The sequence below is a fragment of the Calliphora vicina genome, chromosome 3 (assembly GCF_958450345.1).
Source record: "Calliphora vicina chromosome 3, idCalVici1.1, whole genome shotgun sequence".
NCBI classification, from domain to species: Eukaryota; Metazoa; Arthropoda; class Insecta; order Diptera; family Calliphoridae; genus Calliphora; species Calliphora vicina.
In genome coordinates, this window is record NC_088782.1 from 102,939,708 (window position 1) to 102,964,210 (window position 24,503).

At 30.5% G+C, this 24,503-nt stretch overlaps 1 protein-coding gene across 2 annotated transcripts in view; it reads left to right on the forward strand.

The window, feature by feature from the left end:
- sNPF-R (short neuropeptide F receptor) overlaps positions 1–24,503 on the forward strand; it is a 159,734-nt gene that overhangs the window by 74,189 nt on the left and 61,042 nt on the right. For both annotated transcript variants that reach the window (XM_065505338.1, XM_065505337.1), the window contains exon 4: positions 20,371–23,049. In XM_065505338.1, the coding sequence (XP_065361410.1) occupies positions 21,256–23,043 (1,788 nt within the window). In that variant the 5' untranslated portion in view covers positions 20,371–21,255 and the 3' untranslated portion in view covers positions 23,044–23,049. The remainder of the gene's footprint in view (positions 1–20,370; positions 23,050–24,503) is intronic.

A 24,503-nucleotide genomic window follows, 5' to 3' on the forward strand; every position in this document is an offset into this window, starting at 1 on the left:
GTTGAAGCAAAATCGGTCCATATATGGCTTAGCTATAATCGACAAAATATCGACATTAAGAAAGATATACATTTAGAAAAACAATAAAAATTTTCGACTAGGCAGCGTAATTTACTTCTTTACCTGGATCCGCACATGCCTTTGTTCAAGGACGATTTTCTTTGCTAAAATAAAACAAGTAAGAGAGCTATATTCGACTGTGCCGAATCGTATATACCCTTCACCAAATTATAGTTTAAATTGAAATTTTTTTTCAAAATTTTTTTTTTATTTTTTTTTTAATTTTTTTTTAATTTTTTAAACATTTTTTTTTAATTTTATTGAAAAAAAAATGTATAACAAAAAATATTTTTGGTGAAAAAAAAATCGGGTTAAAAAATATTTTTCCAGATTTTGACCCATTGTAGGTCCAACTTACTATAGCCTTATATACATCGTTACAATGGACTTTGAAATATCTATCAATAGATATCTATATTGTCTATATTAATGACTAAGTAATCCAGATATATATCAAAAATAGGCCAAAAATCGTAGATAACCCGGTTTTTTCGTATATCTCAGCAATTTGTGGGCCGATTTTTATAAAATAGCAACCGAGTCGGAAGAATTCCCGATATATTGATATATGAATCATGTATGTAAGTTATTTAGGGGCTACGGAAAGCTGATTTCAATATACAGATGGACAGACGGACATGGCTATATCGACTTCGCTATCTATAACGATTCAGAATATATATACTTTATGGTGTCGCAAATGAAAAATGTAGACACTAAAATCATTCATTAGCTTTAATAACACTATGCAACAAATGAAGATTTTTGGAAAAACACAAGATCATGACAGTATAGATCGACTCTACTACCAAAGGGTAGTAAAACCCTATACTCACTTTGTCCATATTGGTGACCGATTTTTTTTTATGGGCCCCCAAAGTTTCTGAAAATCAGTGGGGCCTCTAAAAAAGGTGTCATCAGTTTTTGGCTAACAGCTAATTCAGACTTTGTGATACGGCTTAACTTTATATGGCAATAATATAGCTAAGAGTCCGCCAAATAAATCTTGTTAAAATTTTTTTCGCAAAAAACAGCTTTTTCGTGCACTTTTGTTGAAAAAATTTAGGAAGGAAATTTTATTTTTACTTTTTTCAGAATAACTTCCAGGGACTCCTAATTTTTCACTAACAATATTTAGCAAAGTTGTAGCTACGGCTAATCTGAACAACTCTTGTGAACATATCAATGCAATCTGAACATATCTAGGCACTTTAAATAGCTGTCAAAAATAGCTGTCAAGACTCTGAAACAAATATTTTTTGTTAAAAATGTATGTTCGAGTGTATACTTCTCTATTGTGCTGGAATAACGAAGAATGGGCAAATAATTGTCGGTATGATCCGGACTCATCACTTTATACAATCTTGATCACGCAAGACCGGCTTGATGCAAGATATGAAAAAACATTAAAATTTTTGAAAGTGGGCAAGGTTTGTGGAACTTCTGAAGTGTAAATATAAGCTTTTTATATAAGTTTTTGATATCGGTGGAAACCTTATGACTTAAAGATTGACATTTTAGTGAAATTAATTAATTTTGTGATTTTTCGGACGTCATTTACCTTAAAAACTAACAATATTTTAAAATGGTGATTTCCATCAAGAAAAATAATAACTTTGAATTAATGTAAAATTTGAACAGTTACAGACATCACAATAAAATTTGCAAGTAATATAAATCTAAATGTTCTTAAGTCAATGGCATCACTAATGTTGCCATTCTTTGTTTTCAAACACCGAAATTCACGAAAATCACCTAAAACGGCGAAAATTTGTTCCAAAAACTGAGTTTTTTTTAGGAAATAGGCCACTTTGACGTTATTTACAGCACGATAGTAAAAACGTTTTGTATGTATATAAACAACATACAGGGCTGTACAAATATGATGAGCTTTTGAGGATCGGTGCTTTGCGTTTTTAGAATTTTTTACTAAAATTTTTTTTTTTTCAAAATTGCCCAAGTTTGGATAGGGCTGGGGGGTACAATGTCCGCTCAAGTTAGTTAAATTTTACTTTATACGTTTTTGCATTAAGTTCTCTTTCCAGATCAAAAATATAAGGACTTTTTTGGGAAAAAACTTATAAAACACACGCATACAAAGTTGAAATATATATAAAGATGCTTCAAGTTTGGATGCGTGTAACTTTTTATAGGGTCGCAATAATTGTTATCAGGTTTGTTTTATTTTCTTTAGAATTTTATCGCAAATATACGTCATATATAAAAAAACAAATTTCGACGTTTCGTAGACCCATCAAATATAAATTACGAAAAAAAGATCGGGCAAAATTTAAAAAAATATTAAACCTAAATATCTCTAGAACTAAAAGAGATAACTACAGATAAAACCATATATTTGAAATTTCAGCACATTCGGATCATAAACGACATTTTGGCAATTTTTTTTTATAAATGTGTGACATTGAGGGTCCACCCACTGATCCCCATTCCGAACACCTCAGCCGAGTAAATAATACAGCACAACATAGAAATGTGGACTTGATAATACTATTTTTACAAAAAAATCTTTGTTTTAGCGTCAAAAAATAGGAAAAACGAAAATTGTTAAGGTACAAAGTGATCATTATGTACTATGTAGAGTGACTAGACATATTCAGAATGCATTGATATGTTCACAAGAGTTGTTCAACTTTACCGTAGCTACAACTTTGCTAAATATTGTTTGTGAAAAATTAATAGACCCTGGAAGTTATTCTAAAAAAAGTAAAAAAAAAAAATTTCTTCCTAAATTTTTTCAACAAAAGTGCACGAAAAAGCTATTTTTTGAAAAAAAATTTAACAAAATTTATTTGGCAGACTCTTAGCTATATTATTGCCATATAAAGTTAAGCCGTATCACAAAGTCTGAATTAGCTGTTAACCAAAAACTGATGACACCTTTTTTAGAGGCCCCACTGATTTGCAGAAACTTTGGGGGCCCATAAAAAAAAGCTGTCACCAAAATGGACAAACTGAGTATAGGGTTTTACTACCCTTTGGTAGTACAGTCGAACTTATACTGTCATGATCTTGTGTTTTTTTCACTGTTGCACTGTGTAATAGATCTTAAATGATAAAATCTGAATAGCAATTCTAAACTTATCAACAGTTTTACTTTAGGTATTTTGCATGTATCTATTAAAAAATATGAACTTTAAGCCCATACAAAAACCAAATTTTGAAATTCTGTAGAACTTTAATTTTGTATTTATACCAAATTTTATCAAATTCAAAAGAATTTCGTCCTTATAATAACTATTCAATATGTAAACCACAATAATATTGGCAAATATTTGTTGCTGAATTTTAAATATTAAATATACTAAAATATGCGGTGCAACACTTCAACCAAATTTGCGCTATAAATCATGTCATTTTTGGCAATAAATCACGTATCTTTGTAAATTCAAAACAATGCTAAAAACGTGAAAAGAAATTTTAATAAACAATTGAAAAACAAGATGAATGGTAATAAAAGCATTTGAAAAAAATTAAACATTTCTATATAAGAGCTCTCACATTCATAATAAAGTATAAATGACATTGTCAACAGTATTTAAATAAACCAAATAAAAGTTTGAATTTTTCAACACAAAACAACAAAAAACCTGGAACTGCTTAATCCGAATTATTTTCATTTAATAGAAAATATATATTTTAAATTGAGATTCTGCAAAAGCTGAAACTCCAGCAAACCTTGTTTGAAAATTCAAATTTCCTGGTATAAAAAATGTAATTATTAAAATAACAAGTTTTATTCTCAGATATAAAAAAAAATAAAGAAAATTACCTTTATTGTAGAACCAATATTTTAAAACGTGCTAGTTTTTTCTTGCCAATTGTTAAGATTTATTTTTTTCTATTATTTTCCTTTCATTTATATTTCTATGTAAATTTTTATTTCCTTAGTTTATTTACACAACAGAAACACAATTATGAAGCCTTAAATAAAATATTTAGAATTTTCTTTGATAGTTTTTCACATAGATAGATATTATATTTTTTCTAACCTACTTATATAAGAAAGAACTTATCTAAAACCTTTGAAAATAATTAGTATGGATGTTGGTAAATTGCTTAGAAACTTAAAAATATTTCCAAATAAAATTGGTAAATATTAAATTTTTTGATACATAGATTTAAGAGTATTTATGGATGTATAAAAATTTAGAATATTTTTCTATAAGTAAATATTTGTGTTTTATTTTTAAACCAAAATCATACATTGTTGGACTGTTATGGATGGTCAATATTGGCATGCTGGAATAAATCCACTAGTGGTAAAGCTAAATTATATAAGTTTATCATTCAGTTTATCAAATACTAGTGTTAAATCAAATACGATTGATGGTCTCCAGATTACTTGGCATGAATAAAATAACTAGTGTCTAAGATAATATTAAAGTATTTTCAAAAGTATCATTTAAATTAATTTATTTTGTCAGATAATATTAGTGGTGAGCAAAATAGTTACACTGGTGCATATTCCTATAAACGCACTTAATTATACCCTACACCACCATAGTGGGGAGGGTATTATGCGTTTGTGCAGATGTTTGTAACGCCCAAAAATATTAGTCTAACACCCACCTTAAAGTATACCGATCGACTTAGAATCACTTTCTGAGTCGATTAAACGAAGTCCGTCCGTCCGTCTGGTCGGCTGTCTGGCTGGCTGTCCATGTAAACCTTGTGCGCAGAGAACAGGCCGCAATTTTGAAGATATTTCGATGAAGTTTGACACATATTATTTTTTCGGCCCAAGGACCAAGCCTATTGAAACTGGCTGAAATCGGTCCATAATTTCACCTAGCCCCCATACAAATGTCCTCCCGAAATTGGACTTTATTGGTCATAAATGTTTAATTTATAAATGTATCTCTACAAATTCCGCTCCAAATAAGTTTTATATACACAAAATTCATGTCACCAAATTTTGTTACGATCGGTCCATATTAGTCATAGCTCCCATATAGACCCGCTTCCGGAAATCACTTTAACGTGCATAAATCGCTTAAAAATGTTGGTATACTCACAAAATTCAACATAGTAGACTTTCATATAAACATAAATCACACGACCTAATTTCATGGTGATCGGTCCATAATTGGTCATAGTCCCCATATAAGGCCCACTTCCGAAAATCACTCAAAAATATAATTTATTGAAATTTTAAAAGAAAAATGTTTTTGCTCTTTTACTTAGTGTAGGGTATTATATAGTCGGGCTTGACCGACCATGCTTCCTTACTTGTTTTGTTATATCTTTGTTGTTCTCATCCAAAAGCAAAAATAAAAGCAGACATGAAGTTGTTTTTAAAAAAGTTACCAAAAATAAAATATTATCAATTTTAGTTTTTTTTCAACCAAAGGTACGTTTCTAATAGTAACATCTCAATTAACTGCAACTTTTTCTATTTGAATTAATAAATTTGATCACTTTTAAAGATGCCCAAGGGAACTTTTTTTTCCGATCAAGAAAATATTCAAATTAAATTTTTTCACGACCAAGGATGTTCCAATAGAGAAATTGGATGTAAAATCGATCGTTCGGAAAGTGGGGTTCGAAATTTCTTGAAGAAAGGTCCAAATTATGGAGTTTGCAAACCTACAAAGGGAAATACAAAACTAACTAGAAGACAACTTAATCTAATAAAACAAGAAGCAACCAGCAACAAATTGAATTCCACACAAATAAAGAATAAATTGAATCTTCCAGTGACTTCCAAACACGTTGCACACATTTTACGAAACGATGAAAACATAAAATGGAAAAAGCCGAAATGTAAACCAATGCTAAAAAAGCACCATAAAGAAAATAGTCTAAAATTCGCAAGAAAATATATGAAATGGACAGATGAGTGGAAAAAAGTAATTTTCTCTGACGAAAAAAAATTTAATTTAGACGGTCCTTACTCATACTCATGCTATTGGCACGATTTCAGATCAAACGATGTTCGGATGTCAAAACGTAATTTCGGTGGTGGCAGTGTTATGGTTTGGTCAGCGTTTTCTGCAGTTGGCAAGTCGAAAATATGTTTTGTTCCGACAAAAATGAATAGTGCGATTTATAACGAACTGTTGGAAGATGCTCTTCTCTCATTTATGGATGAAGATTGCATATTCCAACAAGATAATGCTGCAATCCATGTTTCTAAGCAATCGAAATCTTGGCTTAATGAACATAGCATTCCTCTGTTGGACTGGCCGGCTTGTAGTCTGGACTTAAACCCAATGGAGAACTTGCGGGGATACATGGCCCGTAAAGTTTATGCAAATAATGCACAGAATGAAAGCATAATGACTGTGACAGAGCTGAAACTAAGAATTAAACAAGTCTGGGAGGAAATTGATTCCAATCTGCTTAAAAAATTAGTTGAATCAATGCCAGACCGTATTTTTGAAACCATCCATAACAAAGGATCATCCACACATTGTTAATGATGGTACAGTGGCCCATAAATTAAAGTGCGTTTATAGGAAAATACCCTTAAAAGTGGCTATTAATCTCGAATATTAAATAAAAATAAATAAAGTACAAATGAAATTCGAGTTAAAAAATATTTTTCCCGATTTTGACCCATTGTAGGTCCATATTGTCTAGATTAAAATTAATTTTTTTTTTTGAAAGTTATTTAATTTTTTTAAAACAAATTTTTTCAAAATTTTTGACAAAAAATTTTTTTGGTGAAAAGAAAAATCGGGTTAAAAAATGTTTTTAATGTGTTTCATCGATTACAATGTAAGAGAAATTGTTTGAGCGGTTCAGAAGTGGTTATTTTGACACTGAAGACAAAGATCATGCCAGCCAAAAAAGTTTGAAGACCAAGAAGTGGAGCAGTACTACATGAATAGTGTTGTCAAACTTAAAAAGAGCCTGCAAAATCATTAGGAAATACTCAGGCAACGATTTCTAAACGTTTGCAAGGCAGCAAGATTCATCCAGCCAATCCATGACGCTAATATAATGCTCCGTATTTGGTGGGAACAAAAGGGTCCTAGCTATTGTAAGCTGCTGAAATGTGACCAGACCATGGGGGAACTGAAAAAAATGTGGAAATAAATCTGTAACTTCAAAACGAATAGACCGATTTTAATAAAATAGAGGAGGTGTTGATAAGTTGAAGTTTTGAATTTGGGCTTATGACACCAAGGGGGGGCCGAGCCAAAATTGTCCAAAGTGGGGCACCTCGGTTATGTCAAAAATTAAAAATGATGCCAACTTTTTGTTTGCGATCCGATTTATATGGAATCTACTAGACAAGATCTACAAAAAACATTGCTTTAGCCATATATTATTTCTTATAGTTTACGAGTTATTCGCATTTGAAAGGTAAAATTTTATTTAATTTTCAAATGTCTAACTTGGTCTGCTTTTTTGCTAATAACGGATCCTATTCTTTCCCGACAACAGCGAGTAAGAACTGTTTAAAAAAATTTACTGAGTCAAAAGTTATGTGCATTCAAACTTAAAAATTGTTTGCCATTTTTTTTTCGAAAAAAGTGCCTTCAACAGATCCAAAAATCTAAAAAATCTTAAATTTGGGATTTTTTAAAAGTTTTTTGGGAATTTTGAGGATTGTTATTAACAACAAAAACTATACAATACAAAACTTTTATTGCATTTTAAACATTAAAATTTTCCAAAAAAATCACCTACCAGTTTTTAACTCCCATATTTTTGCAAAAAAATTATTTTATCAATTTTTTAATTCTTAAAAATGTTGTACATAATTTTCTACACCTTGTTATACACTATATATCCTTCATTTCCCCAGTGTGCATCATATGGATCCTGTACCGAACGCAACTGATTCGTTTGAAGCGAAAACCTACCAGAAAATGTGGCTAGACATGAATCCGTTATATTCAGTTATGACAACGCTAGGCCGCATTTAGCAATACCTGTTAAAAACTATTTAGAAAGAAGTGGTTGAGATGTTTTGCCTCACTCACCCCATCTGAACACTATTTTTATCAACCGATTCAGAGCGCTCACTCTGGGAAACGCTTCACTTTATAACAGAGTATCCGAAATAGACTTGATTTAGGCTCGGAATCCATATGTTGTCAGAAAGATGGAAAAAGGTCATAGCTAACAATGGTCAATACTTTGAATAAACATATATTGTAAATATGTTTCAAAATAAGTAATAACAATTTTAAAAACTCCCCTATTTTTAAGTCATACGCCCAATACTTCCATTTCAATCCGTTCCTAAGCATTAACAACGATTTTATTTATGGTCGCTAGGGAACTGTTCAACACTGTCCTGTTCTTATCGTTGAATAAAAAAGGCTTCATTGAGTTGTAAAACAAACTCAATGAAATCACTGTTATCAAAGATTATGTTAAATATATGAAAAAAACACGTGCATAAAATACGAATAAATAAATATGAAATGGATTTAATAAAATCTTTTTTTAAGTATTGAAAACACAGTTGGATGTTGTTTTTAACAAAGAAATTTTTTTCCCGTTGTTCTTCACTCAACTTTTATGAACTGCTGAATCTTTGATAAGAGTTGTAAATATGAACAAAAGTATTTTAAAAGGTTAAACATCATGATCGTATTCAGAAATGGCAAAAGAAAAAGTAAATATTTAAAATAAAATAAGTGCGTAAAAATTAAAGGTTAAATTGTAATGGATGTTATTCGAAGCTATTTTATTTACATTGAATTTTAGGTACATGTACATATCAAGCTAAAAGAGAATATATGCATTAGGGTGGACTTATTTTGCACTTGTTCGATGCTACCAAGGTCTAAAATTTTCATACTTCCCTAACCAATTATAATTATTATATCTAAAGCAGAGCAAGTACTTTTGAATTACTTCCGTGAGCTGTCACAGAGAGTATTTAAGTAACAATTTACCCCGGTATTGACTAACGCCAGAGGTTTTAGTGACAGGTTTCATTTATATAAAATGATAGATCTAGAACCGTTTCCTAATACCAACAATCCAGATAATGGGTCCAGATATTTTTGGCAAAGCTTTTATTTTCAATTTATATTTATATGTATTTTTTAGATGTGAAATTTTTATTCTTTTCCTTCAACCATAGTACAGTATTTGCTATTAGAAATGTTAATTTAAATTTGATTACTTTCTAAATAAAAAAACAATCAGTTTTTTGTTTATTTATTTTAACATTTAAATTTAAAACTTTTGATAAGTTTGAACAAATTTCACAACAAATTTGCACGTTTATTGGCATATGTAGTATTTTTACACACTCGAACAAACAGAAATTAATATGTATTAGAAAAAATTTAAATAAATACTAGGGTATTCAAATTATTCGATATTTTTCTTGTTCAAATTAAACGAATAATTCGAATAAGAGATTTTAATTTGTTCGAATAATTTGATCACACGTTTAAAATTAATCGAATTATTCGAATAATTTAAAATCATGAAATTTTAACTATGGATTCCTCCCTCTCCAAAACGATCCAAAACAATCCCCTCTCCAAAACAATCCTTAAAAACTAATAAAGATAAAAAACTTAAAATTGCATGTTACTCCATTTAAAAAATAAGCTGACAGGTGCCTGGTACTTTTTCGAAATTCGAATCTTTTAGGGGAGAACCCGTTTTCTGTACGGGTACTTTTTTTGGCACCCCATGTATCTTTTGTACTTTTTCGAAATTCGAACCTTTTAGGGGAGAACCCGATTTCTGTACGGGTACTTTTTTTGGTACCCCATGTATCTTTTAATTCAATAAACATAGAAACAACTTTTAAATTGTATTCTTTACTTATTAAAAAATAACAAATACGAGTTTGGTACTTTTTGGAAATTCGAACCCTTACACTGTGGTTCCAAATTAAAATCTAGGTGGACAAAATTATTTGGCGCTCTTTTTATATAGAATTGGTGTCTCCGATTCCAAAAAAAAATTTTAAAAGATCAACATAATTTTTTTTTAAGTTTCAGGGTCTAGAATCTAGATATATAAAAATCATTAATAAAAAAAAAAAATTTTAAAAAATACGTTTTCATGTGTTTCTGAAACAAAATTTTTAAAAAGGTCTGTCTTTACTATACTTCAAGTTACATTAGGGTCTAGATATATAAAAATCAATAATCAAAAAAAAAAAATATTTCTAAAAAATTTAAAAAAAAGTGCTGGCGGATACAATTTTTTTACACAGATATTCCCCAGAAGTTACTTTAAATGATGTATATAGTCATTGGACGGGCTTCGACGGTCTTTTTTTTTTGGCAAGCTATTTAACATTCTTAGAAAAAAAAACAAGTAAGAAAAAGTAAGTAAAAGAGCAAAAACATTTTTCTTTTAAAATTTCAATAATTTATATTTTTGAGTGATTTTCGGAAGTGGGCCTTATATGGGGGCTATCACCAATTATGGACCGATCACCATGAAATTAGGTCGTGTGATTTATGTCTATATGAAAGTTTACTATGTTGAATTTTGTGAGTATACCAAGCGATTTATGCACGTTAAAGTGATTTTCGGAAGCGGGTCTATATGGGAGCTATGACTAATTAAGGACCGATCGTAACAAAATTTGGTGACATGAATTTTGTATATATAAAACTTATTTGGAGCGCAATTTGTGGAGATACATTTATAAATTAAACATTTATGACCGCTAAAGTCCAATTTCGGAAGGACATTTGTATAGGGGATAGGTGAAATAGTGGACCGATTTCAGCCAGTTTCAACAGGCTTGGTCCTTGGGCCGAAAAAATAATATGTACCGAATTTTATCGAAATATCATCAAAATTGCGACCTGTACTCTGCGTACAAGGTTTACATGGACAGCCAGCAAGCCAGACGGATGGACGGACGGACATCGTTTAATCGACTCAGAAAGTGATTCTAAGTCGATCGGTATACTTTAAGGTGGGTGTTAGACTAATATTTTTGGGCGTTACAAACATCTGCACAAACGCATAATACCCTCCCCAATATGGTGGTGTAGGGTATAAATATCAGTATATTTGAGACCAAAGTTTATAACAGGAAAATTGAGACGCCCATAATTATAAGATATACACTTAATAAAGCCTATAACATATTTATCTATGTTTTTGAAGTATGAATTTCTATATGGTAAAACAATTGAGATATATGAAATTTAGTAAAGCAGTAAAATATTAAAAAAAAATTAATGAAAATGTGATTCAAAATTGTTTGAACTTCTAGCGCTTCTGTCGAGAAAACGAAATGTCCAATTGAAAAACCCATTTGTTTTGGAGGAAAGCAGATTTTCAGCTTCCGAAAAAACTTCGTTTATCCTAATTCTGAAGATACCGATTTTTATAATTTTGTCCACCTAGATTTTGATTTGGAACTACAGTGCCTTAAGCTATAAAAATTGTGTTTATTTTTGGTACTTTTTTCATATAATATTTTTTTCCATAATTTGACATAGACATACGTTTTGAGCTCCCACTACGATACGGACATTTATTTGAATAAAATTCTGCCACCGCAATTGGGATAAAAAAATTGCCAAGAAGGGGGTAAAAACGGAAAAATAAATTTCATTTTAAATTTTGATAACATTTTTAACGTTTGTTCCTGGATTCATACAACAATTAACTAACACAGTATTATTTGGAACTCGAGAGCCAATTGGCCAAATCGCGGTAAACAGTTTAGTAATTTTTTAAAACATATTTTTTCTTGAACATATTAACACAGATTTGAGATCGTTTGAGACATCTCTGTAGCACAAAATTTTTAGCAAATTGGAGTATTTTTTAAATTTCAAACTTGAGGTGTGTTCAAGAAGGAAAAGGGAAATTGGTACTTTTCTCCAAATGGTACTTTTTTATTATTTTAAATTATTTAACTTATCGACAATAAAGTAAGCTGATATGTAACTGAGTGAAATTAGAGTTAGGAATAGGGGATAATCTAAGAACTGAACTAAAGGTACTTTTTTGTTCTTCTGTGGTACCTTATAACAAATGAACCTAGAAACATGAAATAAAGCTTAGTATATGGACCGATTGAATGGGAAACGACAAGTGGCTGATTTTTGGTAATTTTTTTCTCTATTCTAATGGTATTTTTTGTATTTTCTATAATAATGTACCTAGAAACATGAGTGAGAATTCAAGACTGGACTTCTTGGTACTTTTTCTTTATTTTAATGGTACTTTTTAAATTTTTAACAAAAATGGATCTAGAAATATGAAATTAAGAATATATAGTAATAAGGGAGTAAAAATTCTAGGGGAGACTTTATGGTACTTTTTCTTTATTCGAATGGTACTTTTTGAATTTTCTGTAATAATGCACATAGAAATATGAAATTAAGCGTATATAGTCCTAAGTGAGTGAGAATTCAAGTCTGGACTTTATGGTACTTTTTCTTTATTCTAATGGAACATGAAATTAAGCATATATGGTCTTAAATGAGTGAGAATTCTAGGGGGAGACTTTTTGGTACTTTTTCTCTATTTGAATGGTACTTTATGTATTTTGTTCACTAATAATACTATACACATGAACTAAAGCTTATATGGTCCCGAGTGAATGGAAATCCACAAGTGGGGGTACTTTTTATTTTGATGGTACTTTTTGAATTTTCTATAATAATGGCCATGAAAAAATAAATTAACTTTTCAAAATTTGTATGTATTGAAATTTTGTATGTAGCTACCTCTAAGAAGGAATTTTTTGAAGTCCGAATTTTTTGTCGGGGTAAAAATGGATAAAACCGGGTAAAATCGGTATTTTTTGAATCCCATATCTAAGAAATTTAATATAAATGGATTTGTAGTCCATCTAAAAAAAATTAAAATGGATTTTGTCACTTTTTAATATAAGGGGTTAAAATGATCCCTCTTTTTGGTACTATTTATACATTAATGTGGATTAAAAATTTTTATTATAAAACACCACTAATAATAATAAAGAATTTTTAACGTAGTAGCACACGCTGGGTATCCGATTAATCTAACGATCGTCACTCGAATGAATACCCTAATAAATACATAATGCTCCTTTTTGAAAATATCGTCATAACTAAAAAAATAATCAAAATTAATTCAAATGGATCAAATCATTTAATTTTTCTTAAACAAAATAAATTTAATTCTAGTGGAAGTGTTTGGAAAGTCCTTTTTGTAAAATTTTAACTGTTCACTTTTTAGTAATTTTATATTTTGATCTACGATTTTTCTCAATTAAACAAATCTTCTCAGAAATGCTCGTTGTTTGCTATAATCTATCTATAATCTTTAAATATTCGTTTAATTTAATTTATTTGCATTTTCTTGTTTCTATTTAAGCACAAGCATGTATGTATGTATGTATATTAGGGTGGGTCAATTTGTTCGGGCCTGAAAAATCGTATAGCAAAATCGGAATCTACATAAAATTCTAAGAAAATTACCAAAAGAATGTATGGGTCTAAAATCAAATCCTAGCTCCCGCTGAGAGACTTCAAAGTACACGTTTAAGAAATTTCACTGTTTAACAAATTGAGACTTTTTGATTGGAACAGAATTGCATCCCTATAATTCTGAAAGGGCATGTTGAGTAGATCATTTTTGTAGAATAATTTTTTTACAGCGGGCCAAAGTTTTAATTTTTTGATCGTAGGTTGCATTATACCAACTGAAAATATTGTTGTAAGCTAATGTCTGAGAGAATTCTTATTGTTAGAGTTATATTGTGGAATTTCATAGGGATTATCAATTTGATCCTTTTTAATATCCTTTTAAAAAAAGACGTTTTAGTATTAAAATATTCTACGAAAATGTTTACCGTAAAATTTCTTTACGCTTAATTAGCAAATTTACACGCCACCTTGGGTCTCACATTTTTAAAAAATCTCCAAAAATCTATTTTTGATCCGAATGAGCTGATTTTTAAAATATAATTAAGTGTAAAGAGCGTTTTTTACAACTTTGGTATCTTTGGTGACCTACACTAAAATTTTCCGGCAAATATTTTCGTCCTATAAAAAAGGACATTTAAGGATTAAGATTCCTTAAATGTCCTTTTTTATAGGACTTATTTTATTTTATCAAAAAAAGGGTCAAATTGACCCCTAAATAGTGGATATGGAGGGTTAAGATCTTCCACAAAAATTATCCCCATAAAATTCCACATACGTGTATTTTAAAGTCTCTCATAGTTTCTTGGGAAAATTTTCTTACAATTTTTTGTAGATTACGTTCTTGCTATACGCCTGTTGGCCAAACAAATTTACCCACCCTAATGTATATAATAAAAAAAAATCTCCATTAAAATAGAAAACTTTTGCAACAAATTAGGACACATCACCAGGGAATTAAAAACAAACACTCGGCAACATTTGATGTAAAAATAAATTAATACTTTCATAAAAAAAGGCTGAAATAAAACAATGAGATTATTTTTGTTTAGTTTTTATTTTTCACGTCAGAGATATTGTTAATTAAAAAATATGAATGAATATATGTACATCCTACATACAATATTAAAAATGTGTATTTTAAAAGTAAATAAAAAAAGTGACATTAAATATTTTGATCTGAATATTTGCTGATGTTTAAGTGAAATTAAATAAGCAATTTTTGAATTAATTCAAGTGGAAATAAATTTAAAATTTAAGTAAATGAATTTGAGCTTTAGTATAATTTTTTTTATTTATTTCCTCATATTCATGATAAACAATACTTTGGAAATTGTCACTCTCATCATTCCAATGTCCCACAATTGTTGTAACAATATTGTAAAATTATATTTGTAGAAACATTAATAGCTATAATTGGCATTATAATTTTAATATCATAAATACATTGGATACTTGGTAAATATATAGTGGATTCCTAAGGTATCCTCTCTTGTCATATTTTCATAATGTTCTTCTATTTCACAATGGTTTTAAAATGTTGTTATTGACCTTCCAACAAAAAATTTCTTATATTAATTATATTCTGTATGCTATATTTATTGTTCTATCGTAACCAATCTGCAGAAACCTGCGCCTAAGAGCCGGATAAGCCAAGTCGTAATATTAGAACATTATGACAATACAACATGATAGGATACCTTGTGAATTCACTATATATGTTGTGCTGATATCTTTTCAATATCGCTACAATATTGTTCTGATTGTATTTTTCTTTTTGGGTATAAACATAGAATAAACACATAGAACGGAAGGAGAGAGTAATATATATTGAAAAATTACTCTCTTTTCACACATACGGGTGATACAATAACAAAATACATGCAATACATTCTCATGAATTAGGTTTTTGACTCTCAGTTACCTATCTAGTTATTGTCTATGGGTACAAATACCAAACATTTCATCAAATGCTCAATTATTATGAGCTTCTACTTGCTATCACTGACTGACAATATTTTTTCCACATTCCTTAAACTATCGCTGTAAAAAATTTATTTGTTTATTGTTCAAAACATGCAACTGAAAATTTCAGAAATTTTACTAGCCATATAAAACACTAGGTGGTAGTTTTTTTGTTTATTTTCTTTTAAAATAAATTTATATTGTAAATATGCTTAATTAAACTGTTTTTATGCGCATTTTTATAGATGTTTTTGTTTTTTCTTATTCATAAATATTTTTATTAGCAACGCTAGGTGATGGAGATGGGTATAAAAAGTTTATAAATAGATTTATGTGTCTAGCTACTCAGAATTATATGTACTTACACCTACATAGTCCATAAGATTTGTATATAGGAAGAGATTCTTAAATTAAAATTAACAGTAATTAGTTAAGATAACAACTAGTTGACATGCGGATGGAGACAAATTGTAATAGTATTTTGGTTTAAGATTTAAAGGATATACAAGTGGACTCAATGGCGATTGCTTAAACTATTAAACAAATAGCAAATATCTCTACTAAAGCTATTAATTTGTCGTTATACGATCCAGGTTGATACTTGTTAACGAGATTATCCCAGCTGTGGGTACAAAATGGGAAATTTCAAACGACAGTTGGATGTTCGTTTTGAAACGACTCGAGTCTAAACCGTTTAAAGATTGTCAACTCAAAGACAGTTGTATTCCAGAGACAAGATCTTGCAATCACCTGTTACAACAAAAACTAAACTGAAACTTGGCAATGACAACATAGCACAGTGGAAAATGTTGGAAAGGTTGGAATTATTAATGAAAAAAAAGTTATGAATTGTTAAAAATACATTTTGATTTTGTATAAAAGTAATAGTTCTATAGTATAGACCGATTCTATAGTATAGAACTATTTTTAGACCGATTTAAAAATTTTAGACAATTATGGATAGGCATCGAATTAAATATTTAAATATTTTCTATGAAAACCTGTTTTTCATATAGACAAAAATGAGGCATTACTTGTTAAAATCGGTTTAGATTTGCCAAAGTTATTTAACTTTTTCGAAAAAAGTTCGAAAAAATTTACATTTTAAATTAAAAATTTTACAATTTTTTTTTATATTTTTTTTATTCTGACTGTTACATTTTAACCTTTTCAAAACGCTGGCTTATTTCATTTAAATAAACCGGATACTTTTGATTGCAAATAAAAGCCGTTTAGTAGTTTAAAAATTGTAACAACTCTTTATTTATTTAAAATGTACAACAACCGCAGAATTAAATAGTCACTCAATGTTTCTTTATACACGTTTGTAAATTCTCAGAAATACAGACACAATTTATAATGTACACGAATTTACTTGAAAAACACAACACACTTTAAGACACTTAGTTGATGTTTATTCGAAAAGCGTCTCTGATAAACTCACTAACGACTGCAACCTCTGCCATCTGCACTCTAGATTGCTCTTTAACTGTCAAAGTTCGAATATTCTAGATCTTACTAATACATACGCCATCTGTGGTGTACTTTCTACAATGTTCTTTAACTGAATATCCGAATTCGATTATACAGCGTTGCCAACTTACGATCAATGGTCAACTGAAAGCTTTTATTTAATAATGCCCACAGATATGTTACAGTTTGCTATTACAGCACTGTTATTTGAAAGCATTACGCTACTTTTAAATCAGCCCTTAAAATCGTTATATTTGAATTCAAGTACAATTTCGTAACAATACTGTAAAAGGTATAACTTTTATAATTTTCATCATTTTGTTAAGAACTAAATTTACTTTATATATGTATACTTATAAATTTTTATAAGCTACTATAGCAAAATAACCAATGAAAAGCATCTAAAATCAAAAAAAGTTGATATATTTTTTTTAAATTTCTGAGTTGCTCAACATTTTTGCATGCGATTTGTTTATAGGCGCCAAAAGGCAGCTAATTTTGATATATATTTTAGGTAATTGGTTAAGCTTTAATTCTATGTTAAAACTAGATCGGCGGCAAACGGCGCCATAGTTAAAATCCTAGTCAAAGTTGCATACGTAAGCCAAAAAACATTATATATTTTAAATGAATAAATTTCAAATCTGCTAACAATATATACAAAACTCATTACAAAGATAGAATCTGGACGAGATGCCCTTTTCAACAAGGTATTACAATCCTAAAAAAATAATTATAAATATTAAAAATATGCCTTTAATTTTAACTGCCCAAATCTTTAAAGTCGAAGATAGTGTGTTCTCTCGCCATTTTCGAATACTTCTGTTGACATAGTAACTATAATTTCTGCAAATAATTATTGCTTGACATCTTAACTTTACGACTGAACTTGTTTTATGGTTAATATCGATCAATTATGCGATGCATTCACCTTATATAATCCACTGTGCATAGGTTTAATTTTTTTTACTATCATACTTTAAGAGTTCATAGGTTAAAGAAAAATAAAAAGTCAATGTGTTTATATTATTCTGAAACGTAACATATTGGGAAATATTACAAAAAAAAATAATTTCAAGAGTTTTTTAATTTGAAAAGTTTTTTGAGGAATTCTTAATAAAAATTTAGGTTTTTGCAAAACATCTTCTAAGAATTTCATAAGTTTTAAAAACTGTATACATTTTTTAAAATAAGACATAGTTTCCTACACTTTGAGATAAAAAAAAATTAGCATGAATTTTAATGTTTCATATACCAGAGGTACCACAATTTGGAATTTTGAAGCTCCGCTCATAGGAAATTTTATTATTTATTTTCACTTTTTTCATTTCCCCCACTGTGCTATGTAGCGCTTGAGTCGTTTATTTCAAAAACCAGTCAAGCAACAAAAACTCCAAAATTGAGTTATTGGGCGATTACTGTTTTGTAAAGGTAAATGCTTCGTTTAATGCATACAAAATTAAACACTTCCCCCTATTATAGTAAAGCAAAGCCAAGAAATCCACGTTTAGTGTAGAAAGAAGTCAATTTGTATTTTGTACAATGTAATACTAAGCACTAATCTTTTTATACCCTCCACCACCATAAGTGGTGAATGAGGGTATATATAAGATTGTCATTCCGTGTGTAACATTGAGAAATATTCATCTGAGACCCAACCCAGTATATATATTATTGATCCTTATGAAATTCTAAGTCGATTGAGCCATGTCCGTCTGTCTGTCCGTCTGTCTGTCCGTCTGTGTAAAACACGCTCACGTCCAAAATACGCAAACATACTTAGTAGCGTTGCAAGAAAAATGTTTATTATTGTCTTAAACAGTTTGGTATTGAAAATCAGCAAAATTTTATGCAGGTTGGCCGATAATTGGACTTAAGGCCCATTTCCGAAAAAGATATTAACCTTAAAAAATATTTAAAACATATCGATATCAAAATGAAATTACGCACAGATCCGTAATTTGTATCCAGCAATCATACTACTGGATTTTGTGAATATCGGTCCATATTTAACCGTAGCTCCCATATAAGGTCCACTCCCGAAAATCACTAAAATCCTCATAAATTTCTTACAGATACAGTTATCAGGTTGAAATTCGAAAACAAATTTGTTCAATATATGATGATAGACCCATAATTGGTCATAGCCTCCATATAAGAACCACTTCGGAAAAACACATTAACCTGCACAAATATCCAAAAAAATCTATACTGAATCAAAATTTTACATCAATCAGTAATTTGTATCCAAGAATCGTACTACAAGTTTTTTTTAAATATTGGTCCATAATTCGGCATAGCTCCCATATAAGGTCCTCTCTTGTTAATAGCGTTGTTTATATGAAATTCTACAAAAATAGCCCTCAAATACTTAGGACCATAATAGGTCATAGCATCCATATATTAATTTGTATTCGAAAATCATAATACTGAATTTGGGAATATTGGTCCATAATTGGCCACATTAAATTTCATACATTCTAATTGGAATTTCAGTTATAAATTGCTGAATTAGATACAATTTTTTGTACATTTGAAATAAAATATCGTCTGCGTAAACTAGTCTTTCTAACTTCTAAATGTGATATTATTTCAGTTGTTATGCCATCATATTTAGGTGGAGGGTATTTAAGATTCGTCACAGCCGAATATAGTACTCTTACTTGTTTTTATTAATGTTTTAGATCTCAATAAATGTGAAACGAAAACAAAAGATTTGCAAGCTCTAAAGCTCTACTTGGTTAGATACTTAGAGTTTTATAGGACCATTTTCCTATTTCCTAGAGTGCACAGTAGAACGAGCATATGAGGACGAATAGGTATTTTAGATCAAACATGCATATTTGAATATGTATGATGTTTTAACTCTTTAAAAAGTTCATTTGTCAGTTTACTTTTGAAGTTCCTAATAAAATTATACAGAAAATGGATAACGTTCAATCATTTGTTGCTTGACTGGTTTTTGAAATAAACAATACAATTAAAAATCTATTTAATACTATAAGAGACAAGGTATTAGCTCTATTCTCTAATAGAAATATTTTTAAAATTTTGTCCAGCTTGATTTGGAATTGGTCACAGAACTTGAAACTGTAAATAAAATGTGCAACATCCAAATCCGAATCCGTTATCCGATTTTGCTCAAATTTTCAACATTTAGTTTATAGTGAGCATAGAAAATCACAAAAGAAATATAAATAAGGGCCACCCTACAATACAAACTTTAGTTTTTTTCCCAAAATAGATTAACAATTCTAATTATTTGTTTATTTAGCTAAAGTTTAAATAAGCAGTTTCCCCTATTTCCACCTTTTAATTTAGGCAAATAAAACCTCTAAATATACATTGTAAAACTTTTTAGTTTAGCTATGTAAACCACTTTGTTTTCGTTACTTTTGAGGTTTTGGTTGTTCTTTACAAAAAAATCAAAAAGAAAACTTCTATAGAAATTGGAAAATTTATGGCAAAACAAAAAAAACAAATGTCTTTTATTTTAAATCTAACATGTATTTTCTTTTCTAATTTTATTTATTTGCAGTTAAGTTTAAATTTAACAACCCAGCCAACCAAAACAGCCAACTTTTTAGCTGGTTTTGTGCTAAAGACACGCACACAGAAAATATATGTAATTTAAATAGAAATCTCAACTAAGAAAACAAAGAATAAAATCAAAACCAAAAGAAAAAGAAAAATAAAAGGAATTTCTACAACAACGAGATTCAAACAATTAACAATAACCGCCTTTTAGAAGGTAGGGTGGAGAAGAGAGGAAAAAAAGGAACAAGTTTTACCAAGGAAACAAATGACAGAATCTATATAAAACATTTTTACGGAAGCAAAAGATGTTAAAGAGGGAAGTAGCAGAAGTTTCTTTTAGAAAATTTTCATTTGAATAAATAACAACACTTAAGGCAAATCACACAGAAACAACAACTATAGCAACGATAATAACAACAACTACAACAAGAAGTTCGACAACAATAAGAAGCCAGCACAACAACCTCTGACAACAACACACAAAACAAATAAGCAAACAAAAAGAGAAGCAAAAACAAATAATGGCAAACGGAAATGAAATGAAGACAAATTGAACAAGGAAGTTAAAGTTCAATTGTGGAGAGAAAATACAAAAGGTGCCCAAAAGTAGGCAGCAGCTGAAGGAAAAAAAATAGAAACAATGGTGGCAAAAAATGTCAATTAGACTTTGACTTGACAGCAGTCCAGTTTTTTTTACAACGACTACTTCCTAAGCAGTAGCAGTAGCAGTAGCAGTTGGAGTTTTGGGTTTTTAGCAGCTTAATTAAATTAAAAACTTTAACAAAGCCAAACTAAATAACTTTAATTAAGTCTTAACCACCATTATTATCAACTTAACATTACGAGCCCTTAGGAAGGAGGGGGAGCCAAGAACAAGAAATTCATAATGACCGCCTTATATACAACACCCGCCTCAGAACTGGTCACAGCCACTTGGTCTGCCCTAGTGGCACAACGTGCCAATACCACCGAACCCTTTATGGCCACCAGAAGTGTATACCATCCGCCACATCCCAATTTGATGGGCGACTTGAATACCATGACTTTCTCCACCAATGCTCCAGTACCTGAAGCTGAGCGAGACGATGTTATTAATAATAATTTTGTACAAATCTTTTTCTGCATCCTTTACTCAACGGTCTTTGTTTTGGGTGTCTTTGGCAATGTCCTGGTTTGCTATGTGGTGCTGCGCAACCGGGCCATGCAAACAGTGACAAATATATTCATTACAAATCTGGCTTTATCCGATATACTATTGTGTGTATTGGCGGTGCCGTTTACGCCTCTATACACTTTCATGGGCCGTTGGGCCTTTGGCCGCACCTTGTGTCATTTGGTGCCATTTGCCCAGGGTTGTAGCATTTACATATCTACACTAACCTTAACTTCCATAGCCATAGATCGCTATTTTGTGATAATATATCCGTTTCATCCGCGCATGAAACTCTCCACCTGCATTGCCATTATAGTCAGCATCTGGGTGATATCGCTGCTGGCCACTCTGCCGTATGGCATGTATGTCCGTGTATTTTCTGAGGAAAATATGCAGGGCAATGTGACCTTGGAGGCAGCGAATATAAGCTTGCCGTTTAATTTCACCTCTCCTTCCGCCAATATTACCTATGCAGCCCAGCGTAATTTTGATGCCCACATGCAGGTGGTCAACTCCAATAATAATCTGGTAGCTGGGGAAGCTGCCGCCTTTTCGCCCAGCTTCTGTGAGGAGAATTGGCCCTCGGAACGTTATCGCAAAGTGTTTGGTTCTGTTACAACTATTCTACAATTCGTTTTGCCCTTCATCATTATATCCATTTGCTATATATGGATTTCTGTAAAACTAAATGCCCGTGCCAGGGCCAAACCGGGTTCAAAGTCCTCACGCAAAGAAGAGGCCGATAGAGATCGTAAGAAGCGCACAAATCGCATGTTAATTTGCATGGTCAGTGTATTTGGTCTCTCCTGGCTGCCCATTAATTTGGTTAATATATTCGACGATTTCTATGTAAAATCCAATGAATGGCCTTTCTATACGTTGCTGTTCTTTGTTGCCCACTCCATAGCCATGTCATCCACCTGCTATAATCCCTTTCTGTATGCCTGGTTAAATGAGAATTTCCGCAAAGAATTTAAACATGTCTTACCCTGCTTTAACCCCTCCAATAACAATATTATCAACATCACCAGAGGCTATAATCGTTCGGATCGCAATACCTGTGGACCGCGTTTGCATCATGGCAATGGTGGTGGCGGCACTGCCACCCGCGGCAGTAGTCTAGACAATGATGAACAAGATGATGGCAATGCCATTACCCAAGACACCTGCATTACCAAGGATAAATTGCTGATTATACCCCGTGAACCCACCTATGGAAATGGTAATTCTGCCTTGTCACCCTGCCTGGAGCGTGGCGTTAATGTGTCGCTGGTGCAGTGCAGCAAACAGGTGGAGATTTTATTGAATGACAACGATATTAGACATCATCATCACCATCGACATCGTCGTAATCATAGAGACGATGATGATATCGATTCGGGTGATGAGCAAACAATCGAGATGCGTTTCAACGAGACCCCCTTTATTAGTTCGGATAATACGACCGGCATTAGTATTATGGAGACGAGTACGAGCAATGATCGTAGCGGCAGTAGTGAAAGAGATTATCGATGTAACTGAGGAAGGGTAAGTAAAAATGTTTTCAATTAACTTATTAATAAATAGGTTTATAGCTTTTATCTGAATTGTGAATACATAATTTCATAAAAGTCATATTTCCTTAATTTTATTTCTATTGCTGCAGCAAAATGCATACATATGTTCATTTGACCAGCTTTATTGACAATAAGTATTCTGTGTATAATACATAATATTTTGGCAACATATGAGGACAAAAGACCCAAGTCTTTATCTATTGTACTTATACGTATACCTATATTTTATTTATATTTTCGATTTATTTTTCAATTGACTTTAAGCCACTAACAAATACAAATTTCATTTCTGTATTCTAAAAACAAAATTTTCAATGTGATAAACTGCTGTACTGCAATAGTAATACATGCATATTACAATTAACTGTGCTATTTATATTCAGGATTTATTTATTTTTTTTTAGCAAAATATACTTTATAACAAAATAGTGCAAGCATTTTTTATTTATTTTTTTAAATCCTTAGATTTCCTTTACATAAACATAAGTATACATTAGGGCGCTTCACAAACAACTGCTTTTGCCCAAAGAGTCCTAGCCTACAATAAAAATATTATTATGCCGTTGATGCAACTCGTATCTGAGGAATAATTTTATACCCCAGTCTTTTCGGAAATGAACACCAAAATATCTGCAGTTGAATGAAACCAAAAATGTGCAATATGTGGGAGCTTATTTGGGACTTTTTCAATTTTCCGTGCTTTCAAGGTCTAAAATTTGTCTCTGTCATCTAGAATCCTAGTACGGATAAGGTTGTACATTTTATTTCAAGTTCCCAGTTTTGGGTTAAAGTGTATTACTACTTTAAAAAAAATAAATAAATGATAAAAAAAATCCAATTAATAAATTTCATAAAAAAAATCACAAATCTCACATTTACAGAACAAAAATTTTTCGATTCTAAAAAATGCTAAATGACGATTAAAAATTTTAATTTTTACGGTTGTAAATTTTGCTACGTTTTTACCATTAAAAAACTGTGGATTATTTTCTTTAAATAAACCGGATTTTCTTCATTACAAATAAAAGTGATCAGTTGTTTAAAATGTTAACTACTATTTAACACAATTAAGACAACAATTAAAATAGTCACTCTCTTTAAATACACACTCTAAGAACACATTGCCTTCTTCTAGGAGTTTCATGAATTATCTAACGGACAAAACTAGAATGTTCTTTTTCTACAATTTCCTATTTTCTAGAGCTTTTATCAGCTTTAATGTTAATGTAAAATGCTAAGTCTATTAAACCATCGCCACACGGTGGCTCACATCTTAATTTCATCGGCCAAAAGTCCTACTTTTTGTTAACTCCGATTTCAAAAATTTTAATGCCATTCAATAGTAAACACATTGAAACTAACAGAGAAAAAACTATTTTTCAATTCAAACATTTATCACATATTGAACTGGTTTCAATTATTTCA